Source organism: Anas platyrhynchos, chromosome Z (assembly GCF_047663525.1).
Source record: "Anas platyrhynchos isolate ZD024472 breed Pekin duck chromosome Z, IASCAAS_PekinDuck_T2T, whole genome shotgun sequence".
Taxonomy (NCBI): domain Eukaryota; kingdom Metazoa; phylum Chordata; class Aves; order Anseriformes; family Anatidae; genus Anas; species Anas platyrhynchos.
The window spans coordinates 38,196,967-38,221,168 of record NC_092621.1 but is presented as its reverse complement, the minus strand read 5'-3'; the positions used below and the strand labels follow the sequence as shown (position 1 = coordinate 38,221,168).

At 38.9% G+C, this 24,202-nt stretch overlaps 2 protein-coding genes and 1 long non-coding RNA gene across 10 annotated transcripts in view; 2 read left to right on the top strand and 1 right to left on the bottom strand.

Annotated features, from left to right (window-relative positions):
- Positions 1-6,214, bottom strand: part of NMRK1 (nicotinamide riboside kinase 1) — a 10,157-nt gene extending 3,943 nt beyond the window's left edge. The window contains exons 1-6 of one of the 8 annotated variants that reach the window (XM_072031542.1): positions 6,091-6,214; positions 3,226-3,282; positions 2,708-2,798; positions 2,059-2,107; positions 497-668; positions 346-417 (exon numbers count right to left, since the gene is read on the bottom strand). In XM_072031542.1, coding sequence (XP_071887643.1) covers positions 346-417; positions 497-668; positions 2,059-2,107; positions 2,708-2,798; positions 3,226-3,282; positions 6,091-6,176 — 527 coding nt within the window. In that variant the 5' untranslated portion in view covers positions 6,177-6,214. Of the gene's footprint in view, positions 1-345; positions 418-496; positions 669-2,058; positions 2,108-2,707; positions 2,799-3,225; positions 3,283-3,645; positions 3,733-4,850; positions 5,311-5,399; positions 5,534-6,090 lie in introns of those variants that run through there. The other 7 variants (XM_038171240.2, XM_038171241.2, XM_038171244.2 and 4 more) reach the window with 7 other exon arrangements.
- On the top strand, positions 5,363-24,202 carry OSTF1 (osteoclast stimulating factor 1). The gene is made up of 10 exons (XM_038171246.2): positions 5,363-5,496; positions 14,630-14,676; positions 15,205-15,255; positions 15,339-15,402; positions 18,500-18,553; positions 18,999-19,106; positions 19,553-19,602; positions 19,710-19,788; positions 20,268-20,366; positions 23,179-24,202. The coding sequence occupies exons 1-10, from the start codon at positions 5,460-5,462 to the stop codon at positions 23,235-23,237; spliced, it is 648 nt and encodes a 215-aa protein (XP_038027174.1). The 5' UTR covers positions 5,363-5,459; the 3' UTR covers positions 23,238-24,202.
- On the top strand, positions 5,649-12,702 carry LOC119714547 (uncharacterized). Its single transcript, XR_005261843.2, has 2 exons — positions 5,649-7,933; positions 10,632-12,702. It is a non-coding gene; the product is annotated as an uncharacterized lncRNA (long non-coding RNA).

Genomic DNA, 24,202 nt, shown 5'->3' with positions numbered 1-24,202 from the left:
TTTCAAGAGGAATTTTATCTCCGATATACAGTCAGTAATCTAAATAATTTATCTGGACACCAAATTCCATTTTGGAATTTGTAAGACACTGAACATTTTAATATCTCAGTGATCTCAGTGCTTTAAAATGAAAAAACAAAAACAAACAAAAAAAACCACCACGTTTGTTAATATTTTTTAAATACCCACAGCATCTTGCTCAGGAACCAGAGAAAACAGATAACCTGTTCTCTGTGATCTGCAAACTGTTAAGCTTACATCTGGCAAGCACAAGCTGGTAAAAACAAACCACTCCAGGTTAGATGATACAGCAACCCTTTGTGAACAATAATTGAATAATCTTACCTCCTTCTCCTTTTGCACTCTTCATAAGGAAGCGTCAGAAAGTATCTTCTATTCCAGAGTTCATTAAGTGGCCTAAGAAAAAAAATATATTTAGTTCTCCCTTCCTTTTTAGGGCAGTTCTTAACATAACAGTTTACATACTACTGCTTACTCATAATTATACAGCAGAAAGCCTTCGACAATCAAAATATAAACATCTTCTGTATTTTTAACACTTTCACGCGTATTCTGTGGTTCTTCAGTCACAACAGCTGAGCATGTACGGCTGTTCATCCAATTGTGAATACTTTTCACCATTTCATCCATATAGAGAGCATCAAGTACTAGACGAAAAGAAAAAGTTAGGCACCTCTTAAAAACAAAGAATTTGTTTACTGATTAACCTAACTCAGTAAAAAACAAACAATCTACATATAAGTCTAAATGATAGGGAGCAGTATTACTCCTCAGAAGTCTCTCTCACACATGTAGGCAGTTCTGTGTTGGCAACAGATGGTACCCTAAAACAGAAGCTTTTCCTAAGATTGGGCTATGTCTGGTTGGTGTGGTCCCTCTGAATCCCGTGACACCAAAAACTGTGTGAGTTCCCTCACAGCCTTTTTCTCCATGGAATAAATTCCAGCGACTGCTCTCTTATTCTACAGAACTTGTAAAAAAACTAATACCTCCACCTTTCAGTCAATTGTCACTGAGATAGGCCAAGGGCGGGGGCTCTTTTTTTCTTTTTGCTTTGAGTTTTCATTGGGTTTCAAGTATTTGTATGGTTGTGAGGGATGGATTGGTTTGAAAGGAGGATGGCATACAAAGCAAAACAGCATAGTGTAGCACCTGTTTTTGTGTAGAGATGAAAGAACATACCAGGTAAGTACTAAACAGAAGGTAGACTTTGCATAAGGTAGGAGCAAATACATTTTAAAGGAATATTTAAGCGCAGCATTAAGTCCAGATACATGAACCAGACTGTCCAACTTATCCCTCCAGTTTCACATACCGGTTCCATTTAGTCTAGAAGATGGGTCAAAGACTGCACTAACTGATGAAAGTCAGTTTTCAGACATAAGTTAAGTTTCTGGCCAATGTTTAGAACAATATATTTTGTGATCATCGAATATCAAAATAGAGTAGCTAATAATCAACTGTTTGTAAGTAGGTATGACCTGAACCAAATTACTGGCATAAAGTAGATCTGGATCTAGAAGTTCACACAGCTGAACTGGCATATTGAGCCAACTATGAAGTTGGAAACATTTGGTCTCCATGTAAGATCTGACTTGAGATCAGATCCAAGCTTAACTTCTTTAGAATATAACAATGCAAGAAACTCAATGGTGAAGATTTCCAATGAGATCAAAGTGAAAAAAATCCATCATTACACAGAAAGTGATGAGGCTTAACTTATGCCAGTGCTGTAAGTCTGTAAGACTTTCAACTGAACTGAAGCATTTGCTACTGCACCAGGTGCAACTTGAGAAAAGATTAAAAAGAGGAAAGGGTAAGACAAAGCACTAGCTTCAGCAATTTGCTAATTCATCAAGTTTTCTATTTTTATTTCAGTGAGCTGAGAGAAACTGAGGTAAGGATCACTCTGAAACATTTGTTTACAGCCTTTCTCTGAAGGGACGGTGTCAGAGGATGGAGGGGAACAAAGTCTTGAAGCTCAGCACAGTGGAGTTTCAGTAAAATCTTTAGAAACAATGCTTCAAAGTTACTAACCATCATACAGCTTAAATCCGCGCTCATCTGTTTCTACTTCAGACTCTGGCTGAAAAGAAAAAAAATCAGCACTTTCAACGGTGCTTTGTATCCTAACTGATAAAATTTGTGTTCAAAATTAAACTGCCGTATACAACAATTTTGATGTCATACAAACGCTTTATTTGATCTAGAAAGAGTCTCCAAATCATAGCTCTTAAGTTCACTAGAACTTTACCCTTCAGAAATCAGAACCTATTCAACCTCTTTAAGAACTCTGATATTAATAAAAAAATTTTTCTTTTTTGATTTGGGAAATGATGAATTACATATTACCACATGGATGTATGGTAAACACAACAATATTACAAATTTCATTAGTATAAAGTATCTGCAAAAAATGTATCCAAGGTACACCCATTCCTTACTTTGAAAGAGTATCAAAAATACAGTCAAATTCTTTTTCCCAAATATACTCAGTGGTTTTGGCCACTGAAAGGTCAGTTACCCAAGTGCTGGTTTTATTTCTCTTTCTTGCAGAGTTATTTTAAGCAGCGTCAGTTTTAACAATCCATCAATAGCTAAACTGGGAATAGTACAAATGATAGTAAATAGCAAAATCTACCCAAGCCCAGTTTTATCTAATAGGTCTTTTCACTAATACTGTTACCTTAAAGAAGTCATCTTGAGAGATTATATCACAGTTGGGAAGCATTTTCTTAAGCTTTTCTGCCAGTGTTGTTTTTCCTCCATTTGTTACTCTGATTTAGAAAACACAGTAGAAACTGCATCAAGATATAATCTGTCTTTTACACATATACACACCTATACACACATACACATGTAAACGGAGTAAACCACAAAGACACTTCCCCCACTCCCATAAAGTTTATTCACATTAAATATTCTCTTGAAATTTTGTATAAGGTTCTAACAGCTTCCAGGCAGTAAATCCAGCAAAGATAACAAAGAAATCAGAAGAAATTAGAGAGAGATGATACCTGAGATCTTCAACAGAGACAGGAACAATTTCTTAAGAGTTACACACAATAAAAAATACAATAGTATGATATATTTGTAATCTGTTTTCACAAGTTATCTATCCAGAAATAGAAATTATACCGCTATTCATTCTGCAAGGAAGACTAGTCTTGAGCAGTACAGAAAATTTAATTTGCTAATACTTACCCTCCAAGGCCAATAACCAGTACTTTCATAGCTTTTCTCCTCAGTTCTTCCTTTCCACTGTCAAAAATAGCAACTCAGTTAAAACTCTTAATTTATAGATATAACAGACTTCAATGCATTTTACCTTTGACAGTATTTTAATAATTTGAGATGAACTTTGAGAGACTAATTTATACCAATATTGATTACCATAGAAGTACCTTGAAGAAAAGCACAATCACTAGCTCAAACATCAACTCTATCCAAAGGACTACATAAATAGATGCTGCAGTGGCAAAACAAACAAACAAAAAACTTAGAAAGCAACCTGGTGACATGTGCTGAGGAAAGAAAGATGTTTCAAAAATTCTTTAAGAGTTATAACAGAACATGTCCAAAGACTCTTACAAATCTTGGTCTTGGCAGTGTATAAGAACTCACCACTCCCTCGTTATAGTTAACAGCTCTGATCACGTAAGTGTTCCGCATCCTCTCCACCACAGAACAGTCTGGATTCAAGATCAAAGACTGAAACTACAAAACAGGTTGCATTTGTCCACCTACGTCCCTATTGCTGCCAAGAAACCTATCCTACGACTCTGGCTGTCAGCTGTTAACTGCCAAAAGATGCAATTCTCTTTCCCTAACTTTTTCCCAAAACTTTCTTCTGGAACAGGTGTTTGCAGAGCCCAAGGTGCACTGCAGCAGAAAACTACTCCATCTGAAAAACAGTTCTGCAGAATGGGAGGGAAGGGATGAATGTTAGTTTTCAGCTGAATGAACTCCTTCTAGTTTACCATCCAATTAGGTGCTGTAGTGTTGCAGAAGGATAGGTAGCAAGGGCTGACTGAACACCTTCCTATGTCAGAGCCGCCAAAACACACAATCCTGTCTTTCACTAACTGTTAACCCAGAACTTTCTTCCAGAACAGGTTTTTCTCTTGACAGTATCACTAGTCTATGGACTTTGTCAAGCATTTGTCAAACATAATTTTCCAAGAGCACACACAAATCAGTAAGTGCTTAACCACACACAAATGCCCCAATCTGAGAGTTTAGCCTTTTGCATTTGTTTCACAGATCTGCACTGCAATCTTTGCATGGTTGCCTTAAGTGTTTTCTCTGTTAGGAAAAAAAATGAGGATGTACTGACTAGTCCAAGAGTCATTGCCGGTATGACAAGACACAGTTCTGCAATCATGCTGCATACTGGGTAAACTTTACAAGTCATCATGCAAGGGTTTTCTAAGAATCTAATAATTCTCTAGGTCAATGATATGTTCATGGTATTGACTATCCATTTAGAGAGTGTAAGCAGATTACCCATTCTCAGGATATGATAAAACTTGATCCATGAAAACACAATGCTATTAAAGAAAATCAGTAAGATTCATGCTGTTGAGGGTTAGCCTTTGACCCACAAAAAAAAAGCTGTTACAAACTAACATCTGGACACAGGTGCCGAGCTTTGGACCCAAATTTACGTCACTGTCTACACAAAAGTTAATCCCACCTCATGAGAAAGAACCACCACCATGAAAAAAACCTATCAACCCTTCCTCCCCCAGAATAACGTGTAGCCCCAAGTAGGAAGGCACGTTTGTCTCCAGTGTTGTAACACGGAACCCCTACGTTAGCATACCCACCTCGGCTCAGCACCTTTAAACAGAACACACACTCACTCTGGCTCCCCCAAGCCGTTGCCCTCGCCCTGTTTCTAACGGCACGGGGTGAGAGAGCTGCAGCACCAGCGGCCACACCACGCTTCCCCTCGGTCACCACAGACCGGGCACCGAACCCGCCCGGAGGGCTCACGCAGCTCACCCCCCGCCGCTGCCCGGGCGCAGCACCGCCCGCGAACCGCCGCCTACAGACAGCGGCAGAGCGGCCAGCGCCAACCGCCCCGCCCGCGGCGCTTCCACAGGGCACCGAGCCCCCGTCACGCAGCGGACACGGGGCACCGCGCACCTCACGCCTGCCGCCGCGACTCGCCCCGCTCCAACCGCCGCCAACCGCCGCTGGGGCGACGGGGGCGAGCCCGGAGGGGCGGGGCCTCGGCGCGCAGGGGGTGGCTGCGCACGGCACCCCGCGGCCGCCGCTAGGGGGCGCTGCGCACGGCACGGGCGCTGCACACGCCCATCGCCGCCGCCCTCCCCCCCCCCTCCCTCCTTCCTCCTCCCGCTCCCCGTCCTCGCCTTCCTCCTCCGCCGCCGCCGCCGGGAGCCCGCAGAGGGCTCGCCCCGCCGCCCGCAGCCATGTCCAAGCCGCCGCCGCCCAAGCCGGCCAAGCCAGGTAAGGCGCGAGGGAGGGTCCCGGCGGCCCGCGGAGCAGCCGGGTGCCGGCTGACGGAGCCCCGCGGGGGGGGGCGCGGGGCCGAGCCGCCCTCCCGCTGCCTTCCTCTTCCTCGGCTGGGCGCCGGGGAAGCTTCCAGAAGGCCCCGTCAGGCCCCCGCTGGCCGGGAAGCCGTCAGGGAGGCGGTGCGGGGCGAGCCCCGCGGCCGAGGCTCGGGAGCAGCCCCCGCCGCCCGCCCCTATCCCCTGCCAGCGCCCTGAGGCGGAGCTCTTGCCCCGAGCCCCTGCCGCGGAGAGTTCGCTTCCACGGCCTGACAAAAAAAAAAAAAACACTTTTTTTTTTTTCCTTCTAAAAACGTGCTGAAAAGAATGATTAGGAGTGGCGTAGTTTTAAAACTTAGGGTAAAGATGTCTTCCTGCGCGTCAGCGTACACGCTCCTCTGTCAAAATTTAAGCCATTAGGTTTAGCTTTCTTCTTAACGCTTTCCAAAAATACCTCGAGCCCAAGCAAACACTTGAACAACTTGTAACTTTTGAATTCGTTTAGAGGAAGTGCAACACCGGTTTAGGACACTTAACCCATCTACCTACCTACCTGCAGAAGCAAAATCTGTGAAAGCTCCCTGAATGCGGAGTTCCACCCTTGGGGGAATTTCCTCTGCTCTTTAATCTGCTAAGCATCTCTCAAAACTGACCTTGCCCACGGGGAAAATAAGGCAGTACTAGAAGTATGGCCCTTGTGGTCTGCTATTGAAAACCTGTATGAGGAAATCTGTGGGCTTCTGAAAGGGTGTGGTGTTATTTTAACAGCCAAATATGTACAAAGAAAAAAAAATCTAGAGTGGGTAACTCGGTGTCGATTTGCAGAAAGATGGGTTAAAGTTAAGATTCTTAAGGAATTTAAGGAATCAAACTATTTAACCTCCCAGAGCTACAAGGCTAACTCCGGTGTTTTATGTCTAATGTTGGGCATTCTTCACGAGTTCACTGTGATGCAGTTTTGTGGTATGATTGATCTGATAAAATGCAGGCTGCCATCAAAAGGTGAGGTTCTCTGTACCTGCACCATGTCCCTTTTCCATTCTGTTTAGTGACGAGGCAAGCTGGATTGGTGTTCCGACACTACAGAACACTTTCTTGCTAGGTTATTCTTATATTACAATGAACTTGCTGATCTGGTTTACCACATGATTGCTTGACACAGCAAAAGGAAATGGGTAGAAATAAATGGCAGAAGAAGAAAGAGGAAGAGAATAAGACTTTCTTAGTAGTTGTTCTCAGGGTCGATTAATGAAAGTCTTTTTGAAAAACGTCTTCTTTTTAAAAAGAGAAAGTGAGGCTATTGTGTTAATTCAATTCCAAGGCAGGAAGAGACAGTCTTCTAGTTTACTCCAAAGTATTTTGTACATCTGGCTTTTCTCTGTGTATAACAGCAGTTATGTTTTTAATACTGTCATTGGATCTCTTGAGGTTATAGGCATTAAAATGTAGTAACTTAAAGACATAAATATAGGGGCTGCATGTTGTGAAACAATTCTTGTAGCTTTTGATACAAATTGATGTATCTGTTAGCAACTTCTAGGCTGCAGACAGTGGAATGTTTTCTCAGTGCATTTAATGAGGCTGTTAATTTTTCTTCGTTATTATTAGGTATCCAGACTGTAACCTGGTATGTAGCCTGTGTCAGAGGACATCAAACCTGCTTGCCTTGTCACTGAATGGTTACAATTCAAGACAGATAGGAAACAAGACTTCGGGTGCTGCAGTCCTCTACAAATTTATTTATTTATTTTTAAATAGGAAAAACTGCAAACTAGGTAGAAATGGAAGGAGATGCAGCCAGTGGTAGAGAAGTATGTGTAGTGAAATACTCATTTCTAAAATAGTGAGAGTGTTCATCGTGGGGCTGTTGGAGATTACAGCTGGAAGGCCAGACAGTGCTTTGAAAATGTGCAAAACAGGACGTGCTAAGGGAAGAATACTAATTACAGCATTAAATGTGGTTTTCTTCTGTACATGAGAGATTTTTACCTGATCAAATACTCTTCACTTCTAATAATCCTGCTGCATGAGCAGTGCATTGGATTTCTCTGTGAAGAGGGGGTTTTATCATTTTAGATTTTAGACAGTTGTCTGATACATTTGTCAGCTCTTGAGCTATATTTCAGCAACTGGTTAACCTTTGAGTAAGGGGCTGTAGTTGTTTTTAGTGGCTTTAGGAAGCTTCTAATTTTTGTTGTTTTGTGACTTTTTCCTTTAAAACAATCCAGCTTTCAAAGAAGCCATCTCCTCACTTTGCTTTTCTGCTGAGGCTCTTCATACCATTCTTGCTTTCAGGCCTGTTTTTCTATTTAGACCTGCCACTGGAGATACAAAAGAGTGGAGTGGGAGCTGAGAATAGTTGAAGCTTTCTTCTAGCTTTCCTTCACTACGCAAGGGTAGGAGATTTCTCCTCTGTCTTTCAAAAGCTCTATTGATGTCTCAAACTACATTATTCTTTTTAGAGTTCATTAACCTCTTAAACATTCTGTGTCTGATGTTGATTCTATTTACAAAAACTACTTAATAAATCTTTTGAACCTGACAAGCTGTATTGACTTCTGCTAGTTTTTTTCCTTAAAGAGTGTTCTGTGATTACACTTTTTTGACTTGAGCCTTACACTTTGTGCAGCAAAATCTTTTCAGGACCTGAAAATGTTATATTAATATTTTTAAAGAAACCTTCCTTATTTTCTTACTCTCCCGATAAGGTAAGATTTATTGATCCTGGCACAGAGTCCACATAATACTTACATTTTACAGAGAAAGACAGGTCTTTGTCTCAAGGAAATTACAATTTAAAATGATTCCAATTGAGAGGAAGGGAGGCAGAAGGAAACATAACATATGTAACAGAATGGCTCACTGCCTTAAAGTAGGTCTGTTGCCTTTGCAGCCACTAGCAGCTTTCACAGTTAAAAATAGAATTTTGAATATAAATATTTAGTTTGAACCACAGTCAAGTACTTTTCATGTTACTGAGATGAAGTAGGAGCTGTGGCAGTTACAGGAATCACAGGAGCAGAAAATATACCCTGAGTGGTACGCTAAGGTCTTGACAGCCAGATGGCTCAAACTGATCCCTTTTGTAGTCACTGAAAGGTTTCTGTCGGCTAGGGAGAGGTGAGCATGTGAGTGTGGGGAGCTGTGCCTTAGCCTCAAGCTTGAAAGTGGGAGGCTGTGGGGCTGACATCAGCACAACTATTAAACAGCGCCAATATGAATGCTAAATTTCCGTTTCTGACCCTGGGCCCTCCATTTACTGCAAGCTGCTTGCTGGGGCTACAAACAGGCTTCCTGCAAGTGAAGGCATTCTCTGTATTTGGAAAATTAAACTGCTAAGAAGAGGAAGATTAAAACATCAAACTGCTGGTCAAAATTAATTTATGAAATTGTATGCATCAAACACAAAGTGTCCACATATATCTTCACTGAGAATATTCTTAATTCTGATTTTCTGTAAACAAATGCTGTTTGTTCTTTCTGCTCCAGTTATTGATGGGTGCAGTCCATGATTGTTGCTGGGCTACCCCACTTTGTCATCTATGCTGGTACCAGTCTGTCCTCTGGATTCATTTCTGTGTATCCCTAAACAGAGTCCCAGTCTTTTTTGCTGGATTAATGCCCCCCTGCCCTCCCCCCCTCCCATTTGTGTGCCCTTGTTCACTTTTCTAACAGAGCGCTATTTAAAAGTGGAAGATGGCTCTCTAAACACTGGTACCTCTACTTTTTGTCTGTCTTAAAGTGGTCCTTAAATGTTGTATTGTACTCAGTTGTGTCTCTATGCAAATATCTTTGAGCAAAGTGCCAGATTTCAAGCAGCAGTCCTGTAAAACATATTCGCACTCTTTAATCCTTCTTGAACGTCTGAGTGTAACAGCACCTTATTTTCCTGTTCCTGAAAAGTCAGGGGAGGAAAGTTTCCATCTGCCCTTAATGTCCTTCTAAGAAAACAGCATGCTTCCAAAGACACATGCATTATCATAACACAAGCATTACTTTCCTTGGTAAAGTGAAGTGCAAGCATATCACAAATGATCCTGATCTATGGTTTTCCCATAATGCCAGCTCTTACAAAAAGCATTGTGGCTTCCAATTGCTCCTGTTGCCAGGCTGTGTAATTCCTTTGTAGGGTCCTAAATCAACACTGAGAAAGCACCAACTGTTTGTGACAGCACATCATCTGTGAGGCAGAAGATGTTTTGCATGCTTCAGAGAAAATCATCTGAATGTGCATCAAAAAGCACAATTTGTGTTCTGGGAGGAGACTCTGAAACTTGGATAGGCCCTTGAACCTGTCCTTTTTCTCCCTACCCTGGAGCTTATTCATACTTTCTCTTTTTGGTCAAATTGTTACAGGTGGGGATTGAAATTAGTTGTTGTTAATCAAATTTCTGCTAGACTCTCCCTTGTTCTCAGCTTTGTCTGTGCAGCCTTGGAGGATAGTCCAGAGGGAGGATGGTCCCTGCCTAATGGCTGGTGACAGTTAGCCAAGAATTAGTTTGAACTCTTATGGAAGTTGATGGACTTGAAGTTTTCTAATTTGTGTGTAGAAGACCAGGGTCCGCAGTGTGGAGAGTATACCATTCCCTCTGTTACAGGCACTGTAACAGTGCGCTGTGATACCCAGGGAGTCTTTATCTAAAGAAAGTTAATTACTCTGATTTTTATGGTAGTCTAGTGCTACTCACTCTAAATGTAGTCGATGAAAAGATGCTCCATCGTGACCAATATCTGATTTGTAAAATGTTGTTTGGATCAGTCAGTGAAATTTGATTGTGTCTGTCTCTGGCAGGAGAACCGGGATGTAAAATTCTAGCAAAAGACCTGTATTGGTTCACTGGAGCCAAGCCTTGATTGGCTTATAATCATGATTATTTTAACTAAAATAAATGGCTCTCACATCCAGGAAGGTGTCGTGCTGTGTGTTTTTTGTTATTGTTAGTTTTGTTTGTTTGTTTGTTTTTGCTGAATAATTAATACAAATTGACTAACAAAGTTGTTTTCCCTCCCCTTTAGTGCTAGAAGTTCGGCCTCACTGAGATGGCTAAATAAATAATGCTATGCAAGAATCAGTCTCTTTTCTTTCTTTCACAGGTGAAAGCAAATAAGAGGAAAGCAGAAAATGCTTTAGGTGCAAGTTGAGTGGAATTTTAATGCTGGTGTCTGTGACGGCATTGAGAAGCTGGTGTAAAAGGACAGAAGGGAAGTGGGGGGGAGGAACATTACTGAGAGAAACTAAATCTGTTGCAACTAAATTTGTTGCAAAAACACTTAGCACTTCTTTGAAAACAACCTTCTATTAATGATACTTCAATTAAAATCAAAGTTGTTAGGAAACAAAGTTTCTAGTCCTTTGAAAAAAAAAAATCTTTTTTTTTTTTTTTAAACTTTGTATTGGAAAACGCAGTAGAGGTCTTGTGTAGTTCAGTATGTATCAGAAGCTGCATTTTTAAACTGCTGTTACTGTTTAGTACCGCAGTTTCTTTCCTTTCATGAGTGTTATTTGTTACTCAACTGTTAAGAGGAATCTGAGTTGCCTGTTCCCTTTCTTGATAAAAGCATTCTGTAGGAGAAATTATCAGAAAGAATTCAGAGGAATTTAGGTTGACTCACCTTGTCCTGCTGCTGGGTGAGGGTTTGTTAAATTGTGACGTGGGTGTTTTGTATGCTGAGTTCACTTGACTGTGTAGTATGTGTAATAAATTATCCTTTTTTGTCAGATAGTTGTATTGCAGATGTTTAATAAAAATCCTGTGAAAAGGGAAAAGGCAAACTTGTGGCTGACGTACGGAACTGAAAAGGACTGTTCAGATTTGTCCCTGCAGTTACTGTGAGATATCTCTGCACTGTGCTTCTATTTTTTATTTTCAGAAGTGATACTGCCTTTGTTAGTTATGCTGATAACAAAGTTGTTAATCTTAGCCTGATACCTTGAAACCTCAAAAATAAAATAAAATAAGAAAGCAGATGTGTCTTTTGTATTTTGGTTATTTTGTTCTAGAAATACCCGTTCAGGAGGTGCAGCCAGTCTACTTAAGCAAATCTAAATCAGTGCTAATAACCATCTTCTCCATCCTACCGGAATCTTACAAAGTGGTTAGTGAAAGGAGAGTAGTAAAGAGGAGCACAGCAGGTCCTCAGGCACGTTCTAATTTTGTGCTTATTCCAGAGGACACCAGCCAGGAAAAGATGTAATTTTGTATGCAAGCCTAGGGATGTGCATTGCTAGATAAAAGTCCTTGTATTCAAGTGATTGCGGCTACCCGTGTGCCTAGTAAAAAACAGGTTATTGATATTTCCAGAATGGGGGCACTAGTTTAATATGCCTCTTGAGTCCCTATGTTTTGTTGTTTTAAACCTCATTATTTTATGAGATTTAATTATTTTTTTTTCTCCCAGAAAAAAAAAAAAAAACAAACCCTGTGAAGTGCTAAAATCATATTGTTATTTGCTCTTAAATGCAGCAATGTAAACAGGCTTAACATCTGTTTATCAATAAATACTTAAAAGATAATTTGAAAACGCCAGTAGTAAGTAGTGTTTAACTCCATATGAAGTACTGTAAAACTAAAGTTTACCAGACTTACTGTTTTGTAGATGCAGATCTGTACTTCATCAGAGGGAAATGTTCAGGAATGTGCTGTGCAGCCATGAGTAAACATTTGGGGAAGTAACTCTGTATTTCTATTGTATAGAATAAAACATAAACAGAAAACAAATCACCTTTAGTTTAAAAAACATTTCAACAGTGCTTTTATCAGCTTCAGTATTTACATTTTCTAAAACTTCCCCAGTTTTAGAAAACTGTTAAACTCTGGGTATGCGTGTAGTACATTATTACTGGAAATGCATGCTGTACAAAGATCTATATTTCTTGCTTTTCTCTATCTTCTGCCATCTTATCATTTCTGCTTTATTATTTGTTATTCTTCCCTTTTGGTCTCCAGTTTCTCCTTTTACTTAAGTAGAACCTTGAAAAGTAGTGTTTGGTGCTTAAAGTCATCAAAGTATATAGCGTGCAGTCCTTTTGTGCATTTTACTGTCATCTACTCAAGAAAAAGTCTGAGATAAAGAACAGTACTCTGTACCACCCACCCCTTTATGTTACCCATCCTGGTTTGTCATCCCTTGTTCTTTCTCCATATGTTTGTTTTTTTTTTATTGACTACTAGTCACAGTTTGGACACTTAATTCTGAAGCTCTTGCATCTATGACACATTATTGTTTGCTTGTTTTTTTTCATCATTTCAATCCATGTAATGAATAGGGATTTCATTCCTTTTAGCTGCTGCCACAGTACAGGTATTTACTTTCTGGAGTGTGGGTCTGTAAAGTGTTGAACTCGTTATGTCTAAGTAATGGCTGCTGTGTGAGAGAGAATTCTAATGGTATTACTCAAGGAGAAAAAAAAATGTCTGGGAGAAGCATGGGATATTGCTACAAACTGGAAGAAAAATAGTATTTTCAGTGTCTGCATGCGTTTGGTAATTAAGAAAGTTAACAGTTCGATTTTATGGATATATCATTACATGTACTTTGACACAAAAAAAGCTTAAGAGAGTGTACTAGATAAATGTTTTGTGTAGCAGTTATGCATTGATAGATGTCCCTATATAAACATAGACTGTGCTATGGCTCTTGCCCGAGAACATCTAGAGGTATTTGAAGATGTCTTTCAAGAGCTACTCCAAGACTTCAGGATATGGATCAAAGTGGCAGACTGATCAATATGGCAGCTTATACAGTTTAGTACCATCCCTCTTTCTCAAGCCTGTCAGCATATATATATATTTAGACTGAGATTTCTAAAGCCCTTAAGTTAGCCCTGTAAAATGCTTAAACTCTAAAACTCCCGTCAGTAGGCTACTTGCGGTAAGAAAAAGTACCTCTATTAAGAAAGTATCTCGAGACATTTTTTGCCTCCTCTTCCTTAGAGAAGGATAAGGGGTTATTCTTAAGAGGTAGGGAAACTTACTCTCTTGTTGCTCAATTCTTTCCACATAATTTACACCTTAACATACTGTGCAAGAGTCTGTGTAACCACACTTTGTTGTACAGTGTGAATCTTTGGCAGTAAATTCATCAGTGACAGAACATATAAATAGCCTTTTCTAAGTAGTGCATTGTCTTAATGAACCAAAGAACTGCTTTGATTATAAGTTAGTCTGCATAACATGTGAAATATAATTTAAGAACCTGCAGTACAGTGTGGCTTACTTACATAGTTGTGATATTTAAAAGCAAACAAAAGTCTGTATATTTTTCCATCCAGCTCAGTATATTTCAGCAGTTCAATTAATAAAATTATAGAATGTACATGTTTCTTCTCATGAACCCATCTTATACCTTTTGCTTTGTATGCTCGAAATACACCTAGATTGAATATTTTTAAATGTTTATAGGAATGCTTCTCTTGCAGTTAATGCAGTGAAATTTCTGCCTCTGTGCTAAAGTTCTGTTTTCTGGGCCTGGATGCTGCTATAAGAGTCTCTTAAAACTGCCCTATTAAAATAAACATTGCTTACTCAGTGGAATTATAAACACTAGGTTATTTTAAGCATGTAAGCAGAATACCTTATAAGTTGTGCATTACATAAATAGGACTTGCTGACCATGATCATTTTTCTTCAAGTCCTTCAATGATTTCTGTGCCATTGTGTTATTTTTTTGATTAATAATGACTGCAAGTATGAGAGCATAGGACAGACATCAGTCATTGCTTTGTTTCTTTATTCCTTCCTTAATTCTGTAGAATTTGACATTATTTAAAAATAAAAATATGGGTGAGTAAATGGTTGAAACTGCACTTTATCTCAGAAACCAGTGACAATACTTAAGTTGATTTACATGGTTAGCCATGAAGACTGTTAGGTGTGTAGGACTGGTCAGTTGACCCATTTCCTTCAGAATCACGCTGCTTGGTTCAGTGTTTTCATCATCACTTTCATTGATAAAAATTCGTACCACAAACTCATTCAGCAAGCAGTTTTAAGGGTTAAGGAAAGGAATTTACTTGGATTTGGGGGCTGTATGTGTATGCAGTGTTTAGAAAGCATGGTATTAATAATTTTTATTTTTTTATATTTTTTTAGGGCAGGTTAAAGTGTTCAGAGCCCTGTATACGTTTGAACCCAGAACAGTAAGTATGTCCAGATTTTGGGATTTGGAGGGGCTTCTTTTAAAACTTTTCTATAATAACATTTCTTCAGTTCTGCTAGGATTGGACTATCAGACTTGCTGTACTACTTTTTCATTGAAAAAGTGTGTTCATGGGTACTGGTTCTTAAACATGACTTTTCTTTTCTTCCAAAGGCAACAAGGATAATTGAGAGAGAACTGAGAGAGCTGATGAACTGTGACCAGCCAAGAAAGGGGAAGAAGTTAACAAACGATATATTTCACTGCTTTTGTTGCACAGTGTTCAGTTGGAAAGACCACAGTCTTTCTTTAGCAGTCAGGAAGATGACAGATCCAAAAAGTTAGCTTCAGGCAAGTCAAACTACAGTATCAGACTGGCAGGCAGTTGTCTAGTACCTATAGAATTAGAACTATTGTCATTTTGAAAGAAACACTGAATAGACGCTGCTTTTTACAGGTATTTATTTTACTTAATTATATACACCCAGATTTCTGTTTACCCTTACTTTTATTTTAATTATTTTTTAAGCCAGATGAACTGTACTTTGAAGAAGGAGATATCATTTACATCTCAGACATGGTGAGTCTGACACATCCCATACAGACTATATACTTCCGAGATGCAGTATATCCCTTATAAACTCTTTTCTCCTTTCTCTTCAGAGTGATACAAACTGGTGGAAAGGAACTTGCAAAGGGAGAACTGGACTAATTCCAAGCAACTATGGTAATGTCTAGAATAATTTCATTTGGTAAGATCATTCACAATCAAAGGAAATGGCCAAATGAAAATTACTGATACACCTTCTTTCAGACACTGTTAACAATATTGGCATTTAACAGTACTCTACCAGGGTATTTTGGAATACTTCTGCAATATCACTTACACTATGAATATCACTATTCATCAGCAGTGTACAGGCTGTGAGTTTGCCAAGTATTTGTTTCTAAGTGTGCATGTAACAGCAGGAGATGTTCTTAGGAAGAACACATGGATGTAAGGGAGGATTCTACAGGATGCACGCAACTCATGGGCTTACATTTTTGATATCCTTAGTGAATGTATTCCAACTTTTAAGATCTTAGTAGCAGTGTCTTAGATGTATTCTTTCCATTTGTATATTGCTTTTGGTTTGAGGTGTTTTTTTTTGTTTTTTTTTTTTTAATAAGTCTAATGATGGACACAAGTCCTTTCATAACTTGGAGCTTGAGAAGCTGGCAGAGCTTCTGGGTGGCTTCTTAGACAGATAGATTATCAATATTTGAAATGTTAAGTAAATACTGTATGTGGACAGGAGTCTAAAGCAGATGAGCAGTTCTGTAGATATCCTTTGTTGCTTTTTTGTCTTTTTTTTTTTACCCTGCTGAAGAAATAGGGCTGTTTTGTTTGACATTTGTTGGTTTTTAATGAACCTATTCAGCCACAGAAGGAAATGTTTTCTTGATTGCACCAACATTAAACATACCTGTTTTGACAGAATAGAAATTGCTTTTTCACATTCAACTAAAATCATTTTGAAAAGCCATGAGTACGGTAATCACAGCACAATTCTTCCAAGTCCACCCAGGAAATGTAGGCAGAGTAGCAGAGTCACGTGACAGGTTGCATCAGAACTGTTAGTATTTTGGTAACTGTGTGGTTGCTCTGTGTTGTCCCTTCTTCACCAGGAGACATGGTAGCAATGCTATCTGGTTCCCCACCCTGAACTGTACTTAGTAGAATTATATGAGTAGAGGACGACAGTGCAGTTATTGAGACCATAGTGTACAATTTCACTTGCAGAAAAACTTTGTGACTTCTAGAACGACTATTCCTGCCAGAGATGATTGCTGTTATATACAAGAGTAGTTTAAAGGTGCTTAACTGCACTCAAATTTCTTTTGGACATTGAAGTGTGCTGTATTTAAAATAAAAGCAGCAACTATCGATTTGGAGAACTTGCTTCCAGTCTTTCACTGCAAAAATTATCCAAGCAGCATTTAGCTTTCATCAGCACTGGTGAGTCTGTACCTGGAGTACTTACTGTATGTAGTTCTCAGCTCCCCTGTACAAAAGGGACATGGAGTTACTGGAGTGAATACAGTGAAGGGCCATAAAGATGAAGGGACTGGAGCACCTCTCCTATGAAGAAGTGGTGTGATCTTCTTCCTTGGCAGTCTTCAAAAGCTGTCTGGACGTGGTCCTGGGAAACCTGCTCTGGGTGGCTTTACCTGAGTAGGGGCACGGGACTAGATGCCTTTCAGAGGACCCTTCCAACCTCAACTGCTCTGATTTTAGGCCAGAAGGATATGTCTGTGCGCATGCTTTTGCAGAATTTCATGTGTAAGCAGAACAGAAACCTATGTAGAACCTAAGAATGAAGAGTGCTAGGAACATGTTTTCCAATTTAGACATACAAAATCTTCATAAATTTGCTTCCGCGGGTCATCACGGTTAGGTCTGCCTCGGTTTAGTCTTAACTACTGAAACAGTGATATCTCCTCATGTGCTTCAGCATCCTTTTTGAGGAAGGTGGAGACAGACGTGAAACTGCTGAGGCTCTGGTGGGGTCTTGTACTCCACTTGCTGGGCTTGAAGGAACATGTCTGAATAGAAAAGCTGATGAAGCTAGAATCAAGTGTTATCTGCATTAAAAATACTTATTACTGAACTTCTGACAGTTTTATAAGGACAAAATTATTTTTAGGTTTCTGAGAGAGTGTTATGCTTTATGAAAGTTAATGCTTTCTGCTGTGCATTACAAGCACTACTAAATATCAGTAGGGCATTCTGCTTATGTGATGGCTGTCCACTTCTGCTCTACTTTGGGATTCTGTTCACTGCTGGCACAAACTTTTGGAACGTGAAGTACTGGAATCTAGCAGTTCTATTTTATTCACCGTTAGAGAAACATGAAATAAGAATACATTATGACAATCTTCAGACTTCTGTTTCTGATAATTGAAATATATTTGCCTGTATTGCATCTGATTGTAGTAGCAGTTTGATCTGAGAAACATACTCTTATATTCTCCCTGCCTAGGGTAACAAGCTGTAGAGCAAGGACATAGGGAGTCTACTCGTATCATATTGTATTTATCTGTTTGCATAGTAGTCACAAGCTTTTTCACCTAAAAACTACTAAAAAAAAAAAAAGGAGTTGCCAAATCACAGCTGCACTTTCAGCTGTTCCACAGTGCTGTTCAGTTTCTTTTTTCTGTTGCAACAGCACAGTGACCAGGAACTTGTTGGCTTCTCTTCTCTAGTAAAACCTAAAGCTTGTGAGATGAAGCAAAGACCTACAGAAGCCTCAATTTGAATCTGCTTACTGCTATATTCATTGCTTCTGCAGTTATGATTTGCAGATCTCCTGTAAGTTTTCCAGGGAAAATAAAAACCTCTGTTAAATAAGTTGTAAGCCTGTTGACAGTGGGTTTTCTTAGCTATCTTTCAGAGACCCCTTGGAAATAATTCACTTATAACTACAGAAGGTAAGCTGTAGGTTGAAAGCCTAGTCACATGCAGTTACTTAGGAACATTCCAATTGTGGAAAGGCAAGTAACAACTGAGATAAGATATTACCAGATACCTAATGCCTTGCAACCTCTGATCAATTCAGTGCTGTGCTTTGAAGTTTTTACAAGCGCTTTTCTGAATTGCTTTACCATACATAAGAAACTGAAGTGTATCAACTAGTCCATCAGGCACAAGTCCCCTTTCATATGTTAATCAAATATGTATTACTGTCTCCTGTAGAACAAATAGCAAGTTTTATTTCTGTACAGAAATCAAGTATCTCTTCAGTTTCAGATGTAGTTAGAATGTACTGTCTGTTTCATTTCAGTGGCTGAGCAAGCTGAATCTATTGATAATCCATTGCATGAAGCTGCCAAGCGAGGTAAGTGTGACTTGGATTTTAGTTGTGTAATGCTAAAAGACTGTTTTGTGTTAAAATAATGTATTTAGAATGAAGTTACCCTGTCTGTTTTGTTTATCTGATATCTTGAACTGTCAAGATAGTTATTTGCTGAAGTTCTGCAGCTTTCAGAAGCTGGTTTACAGTCTGCGAAAATTGCCACTCTCTGTGACATGATTGTATACACAGCAGAAAAAGTTGGTGTCATCCATTTAGCTGTGTAGGGACCTGGAGGTCTCCTGAGAAGGAGGAAGAGATGTTTGCTGTGAGTTGGACAGGTTGTTTTACAAATTATAGTTGTTTCTGATAATAACTTTTTCTCCTTGTATGTTCATGGCAGGACTGGCAGTTTTCATAAAGAACCAAGTAATGTTTCTATTAGCTTTTAAAAGAAAAAACAAATCAGTAAAACAGAATTGTTTTTCAGGCAATCTAAGCTGGTTGAGAGAATGTTTGGATAACCGAGTTGGGGTCAATGGCTTAGACAAAGCTGGAAACACAGCTCTGTACTGGGCATGCCACGGAGGCCACAAAGGTATGGGAGAATTCATTGGAGATAACTGTCCTCTGATTTTCTTGATTTGCTTGTTAGATAGATTGCTAAATAATAAAGCAAGGATTTTATATATATATATATACATATATATATATATATTTTTTATTTTTTTTTAAGAGAAGTTAAAGCTATAAGGGAAGTTCAGGTCTGTCAAACGCTATGTGTTTTGTTGTTGCTGTTGAAGTGGGCGTTCTAATCACCGTAACTGGTAGAAGTGGAGCAGGAAGAAGGACAGACAAAAAAAGTGTTGCTTATTTTGTTGTAGTGACTGGTGACTGGTTGTTTCCTGAACATGTTCTGGCTGTTAGAGATTTTCATTAGCTGATTGGATCTCTCTTTCCTTGCATCTTAACTAAAATCTGTACTATGACTGTAAATAAGACTATTTTGTTTCCAGTAAACTCTTTTTTTCCTGTTCTTTGCAGATATAGTGGATGTTCTGTTTACCCAAGCAAACCTAGAGCTAAACCAACAGGTAGGAGGACACTTACACTATGGATCTGATTTTATTTGTCCTTGGTACAGGCTGAAAGGTTTTTTTTCTGTATTTTAATCCTGTTGCTTTTCCCTCTAACTCCACAGAACAAATTGGGAGACACAGCTTTGCATGCTGCTGCATGGAAAGGTTATGCAGATATTGTAGAGATGCTGCTGGCAAAGGGTAAAGATCTTCACCAAGATTTCAACAACCTGTGTGGCAGACGAGCTTCCTGAATTTTTATTAATGTGTATATTTAAACTTTTTTCCTATAACCCAGGTACAATCTCTAGCCAGCTTACCTGCCATGACTTTATATGCCTTACAGAAAATTCTGGCAGCTGTTTAGAAAGTAGACACCTCACCTGCTTAAATTAAATTTCATCCTGCTATGTGGACAAAATTAGGCACTTAACCCCAGAACAGCAGTTCCGTTTCCTTCTTGGAAAGGGAGAGCAGACAGCAATTTCCCTAGCCAGCTGTAGCTTTTGGAAGCTCGTCCATATCTTTTAGTCTACTTCAGATCAGTCCATAGATAAGATTTCCTTGTCCATTATTCTGAGCTGTTTTACCCGTGCTACTGAAACTCATATCTTACTTAATGCCATTGCTCAAGGCATACCTGGGTCAGTGATTAATAGTGGAAATTTTGTGTTATAAAGGGGCAAGAACAGATCTGAAGAACAACGAGAAGAAACTGGCTTTAGACATGGCAACCAATGCAGCTTGTGCTTCACTGCTTAAGAAGAAACAGAGTGCAGGTATTTATAATTTTGTTCTTCAGATAATTTTTTCCTCTTTGGAGAACACGCTATTTCAGCCGAGTATCAATATGTTGTTAGTCATAATCACTCTGGAGCTAGATGGGCTAAGAGTGTTCTTTGGAAGGGTTTGTTTGAATGAGGTAGTTCAGCAGAGGTGTGATAGGCCTGTGGTTCATCACATCCAGTGTAGTTGACTCCACACAAAATGCCATCCTACTTAGCAAGAGGCAAAGGAATTTGTGGAAACAGTAAGGGCTATTCAGAACAAAAGCAAGGATGGAAACTTCCTTTAGGAGCAGTATACTACAAGGAACAGGGTGTGAGAATAAAGCAGTATGGCGTGATTTCTCTGTTCTTCTAAACTAAATCAATATCTGCAGAAGCTCCTCTTTTTTTCTGTTTGTTTGTTTTTTTTTGTTTGTTTGTTTTTGTCTTGCTCCTTTTACAACTTTTTACTCCTATGTCTCTCTAAGTGATGTTCAATGGAGGAATAAAGAAAGAATGCTTTCAGGTATTTATCAAAATAGTCTCTCTGCCGTGCACTTGTGTTCATCTTTCCTAACAGCCCAATGTCTGTGTACAAAAGCTTCTGGGAGGTAAAAAGGACATTTTAAAAAAGTGAACAAATACTGAATTGTTCAGCGTCACATAAGCAACATCACCTGTGACTTTCAGGATGCTGAAATTTGTGTGGAAACCCTAAGTGAATTACACATACATGTAAGATGAGAAATGTCTTAACGACACAGACAGTGACAACTTGTATCAGTGGGGATGCAGTCTAGCAACTGTACTGTTGAAGGACTAGCATGGAAAACATGGGAACAGAAGGAATTATTTGTGGGTAATACGCAGTTGTGGGAGTTAAATGATGGAACATCTGACAGTAGCTTTGAAGAATGATGATCAGTTGCAGCAAAAATACTGATCAGCTTTTTCATAGAGGTAATACCCAGATTTCCTAGAAAATGTTGACAAACTATTTCTCTCAATTTTGGCTCTGAAGAAAACAGTTGTAACCAGGGGCAGACTTTCCTCTGTTTCAATATGTGTTGTTTTTTGTTTTTTTTTCTAATGTTATCTAATCCCTGTTAGAACGACTTATTTTTTTCCTGTCTTGTCTAGACACCTCATATGGGACTATCTTCTGTTCTAATGTCCCAGATAATTATATTAATATTTCATTTTGTGGCTCTAGAAACTTTACCTACTTTTGGTGCATTTGCTTCACTCCTAAATTATTTTGTTTCACAGCTGACTAATTTTTCATCCTTAGTCACTTCATCTGTTGCCAGGCTCTGATACTCTCACACAGTTTTCTTGTTTGTCTTGATATGAGAGCCGATGTTAGTTTTTTAACTGCAGGTTCAATATTAGCTTCCTTGCTTGTTTTTCCTCTGTAAATTTGGTCATTTATAACCTATGTGATACTGCTAGTCTGTTCTTGTTTGCTCTATTTTCTTGGTCATTTGTATTCATTCCTTTTTTTCTATGACTGGATTCTACATTTCAGTATTTCAAGTATCTCTCAGTTAAAATATGTTTCTTTTTCAGAAGCTCAGTCCTATTTCAGTGGTCTTCCTGTCCCCATTTTCAAATTTGTTCCTACTTATATGGACCAAATATGGCTTATATCACAGTCTATCTATAAAACATTTTGTTTTCTCCAAGGAAGGTTACTTACATTTAACTTCCACAAGTTAAATGTCCAATTTTGCTTTACATTTTTACACACAGATTCATGTGTGTACACGTCACAACTATTGAAGTATATTCTAAGAAATGAGAGTTATTAAAATTGTGCCATACGAATGCAAAAAGATTGTGTCGCTTTTGCTTTTGAGAAAATAGAATCTGTCCTTTCCTAAAGCATGGTCCCTTGAGCACAGAGCTCCACTGTTTCTTGTTTCTTTCCTTCCTTTTCTTTTCCTACTAAAGAGAAAAAACTTTCATATATTTCTTTTATCAAAATGATACAGCAGGTCAGTTTAAATTTACTCGTTTTTATTCTAGAAGTCTAGTATAGCATGGTGATCATTTCTGTGCGTTACATAAGTCTGCACTTGATATTAATAATGAAATTTATTATCGCAAAATTATGACTAGGATCTTATGATTCTTTGCTCCCAATAGTACAGAATATTATACATTATATACAATATATGTTACTGTATATTTGAAAATCTGCTGGAAAATAATTATTTATTACAGAAAGCCTTTGCAGTTTATCTTTGTTTAGTCCCAAAGATAGATGTAGTTCTCCAGGTACTACTGCACTTCAGTACTCCTGTGTTCCGCTTACCATTTTTTCAAAAGCATAAGCTCATAAAGTAATTAGATCTAAGAAATGCTTGCTTAGGAAAAAATGTAGGTGAGGAAAGAGAAGACGATGGAGTGTGTTCGATTTTAAGTGGAGAATTGTAGCCATCTAAGCACTTGGAAGAAAATTACATAGACTCTTCTGCCAGTACAGCCCTCCTTTCCTTTTTGATTTGAAGTTAAGATATACAGAAAATACAACTGGAGTGTTCCATCTCTGCTGTACAGCTCCTAACAAGCCAGGAGGTGGCTCCTGAGGGTCACTGAGGACAGATTACATTACATAGATACGAGATGTGACTGGCTTAGCCCTACCTTTGCAATCCAGATCTTCAGCCCCAGCATCTGTGTAGTGCTAGCATCACAGAATGATACAGAAATCAGTTTTCTCAGAAACTGATTTACAAGCGTTGCAAATCTTTTTTTTTTTTTGAGGCTTTGTCTGATTTTTATCCCAGGCTAAAAGAGATCTTTTTTGCTTTTTTTCCAGGTACAGTCCGAACATTAAGTAATGCGGAGGAATACCTCGATGATGAAGACTCTGATTAGCTTTTTTCATTCAGCCTGAAGAACTGTAACCTATGCTATTTCCAAAGTGTATCTCTAAAACTGTAAAATTATCTTACTTAAAGTATTGCAGTCTTCCTATATAGCTTTCCAAGGGAGCAATCTTCATGTGTATCAGAAGATGCCACATTATAAGTCAGAGTTCCTTTGGGATTATCTGACAGGGGATGCGTGGCTTAGCCTTTCCTTTCTTATCTCTTGAATGGGCAGAGGGGACAGTCTTTTGAACTCACAGTTTTCATCTCAGGCCTTCCCAGCAAGTGCCTTGCATCTCTGGAATACAATCCTCAAATTTGAAAGGTCCCTCTGGGACAGCAGGACACCATTGCTAACATTCCCCAAAGTACCCCTGGGTATAGGTTCCATTGTGCAGCAAGATAATACTGGCAGCGTCAGTACTAGCTGACAGGCGTGAATGCAGATGCTGCTATAGAGCTCCATGTGGAGCCGATACAACAACATAAGGTTTTGGAGGCTTGAGCCTAGGAGTGTTTTGTTGTTGTTGCTTGTTGGTTTTTGTTGTTGTTGTTTTTTTTTTTTTTAAAATTTCCTATTCATCTCTCTCAGTGTAAGGGGTAGTAGGATCTGGATCTGTCCCTGGATGCTTTTTCTTCTCTACTGCTGTGGGCCCAATCCCTGAAATATAAACTCAGGTGAAATAATTGCTTAAGTCAGTTTTGCTTCAGAAATACACTTAATTTTGGACTTAGTGACTTGATTATTTTGCTTTTGAAATGCATTCTGTTGAAGCAATTCATAGTGAAAAGAAGGCTGAATATTTTTCTATTTATCCTGCCTACATTTTTTTTTACTGATCTCTTGCTTTTATTTTTTAAGTGTTCTTATATTTGTCCTAAATTACCTCAAAGCTTGAGTGTTTTTGAAGGAATGAGGGAAAAGATGTATATCTTTGAAAGAGGTATGTGAATAAACATTTTTAAAATGTG

Bases quoted from the DNA above. Each gene is read 5' to 3' on its own strand.
- OSTF1 (XM_038171246.2), top strand. From the start codon at position 5,460: ATGTCCAAGCCGCCGCCGCCCAAGCCGGCCAAGCCAG. The intron at 5,497-14,629 runs GTAAGGCGCGAG...ATATTTTTTTAG, and splicing joins GCCCAAGCCGGCCAAGCCAG to GGCAGGTTAAAGTGTTCAGA. The intron at 18,554-18,998 runs GTAAGTGTGACT...ATTGTTTTTCAG, and splicing joins GCATGAAGCTGCCAAGCGAG to GCAATCTAAGCTGGTTGAGA.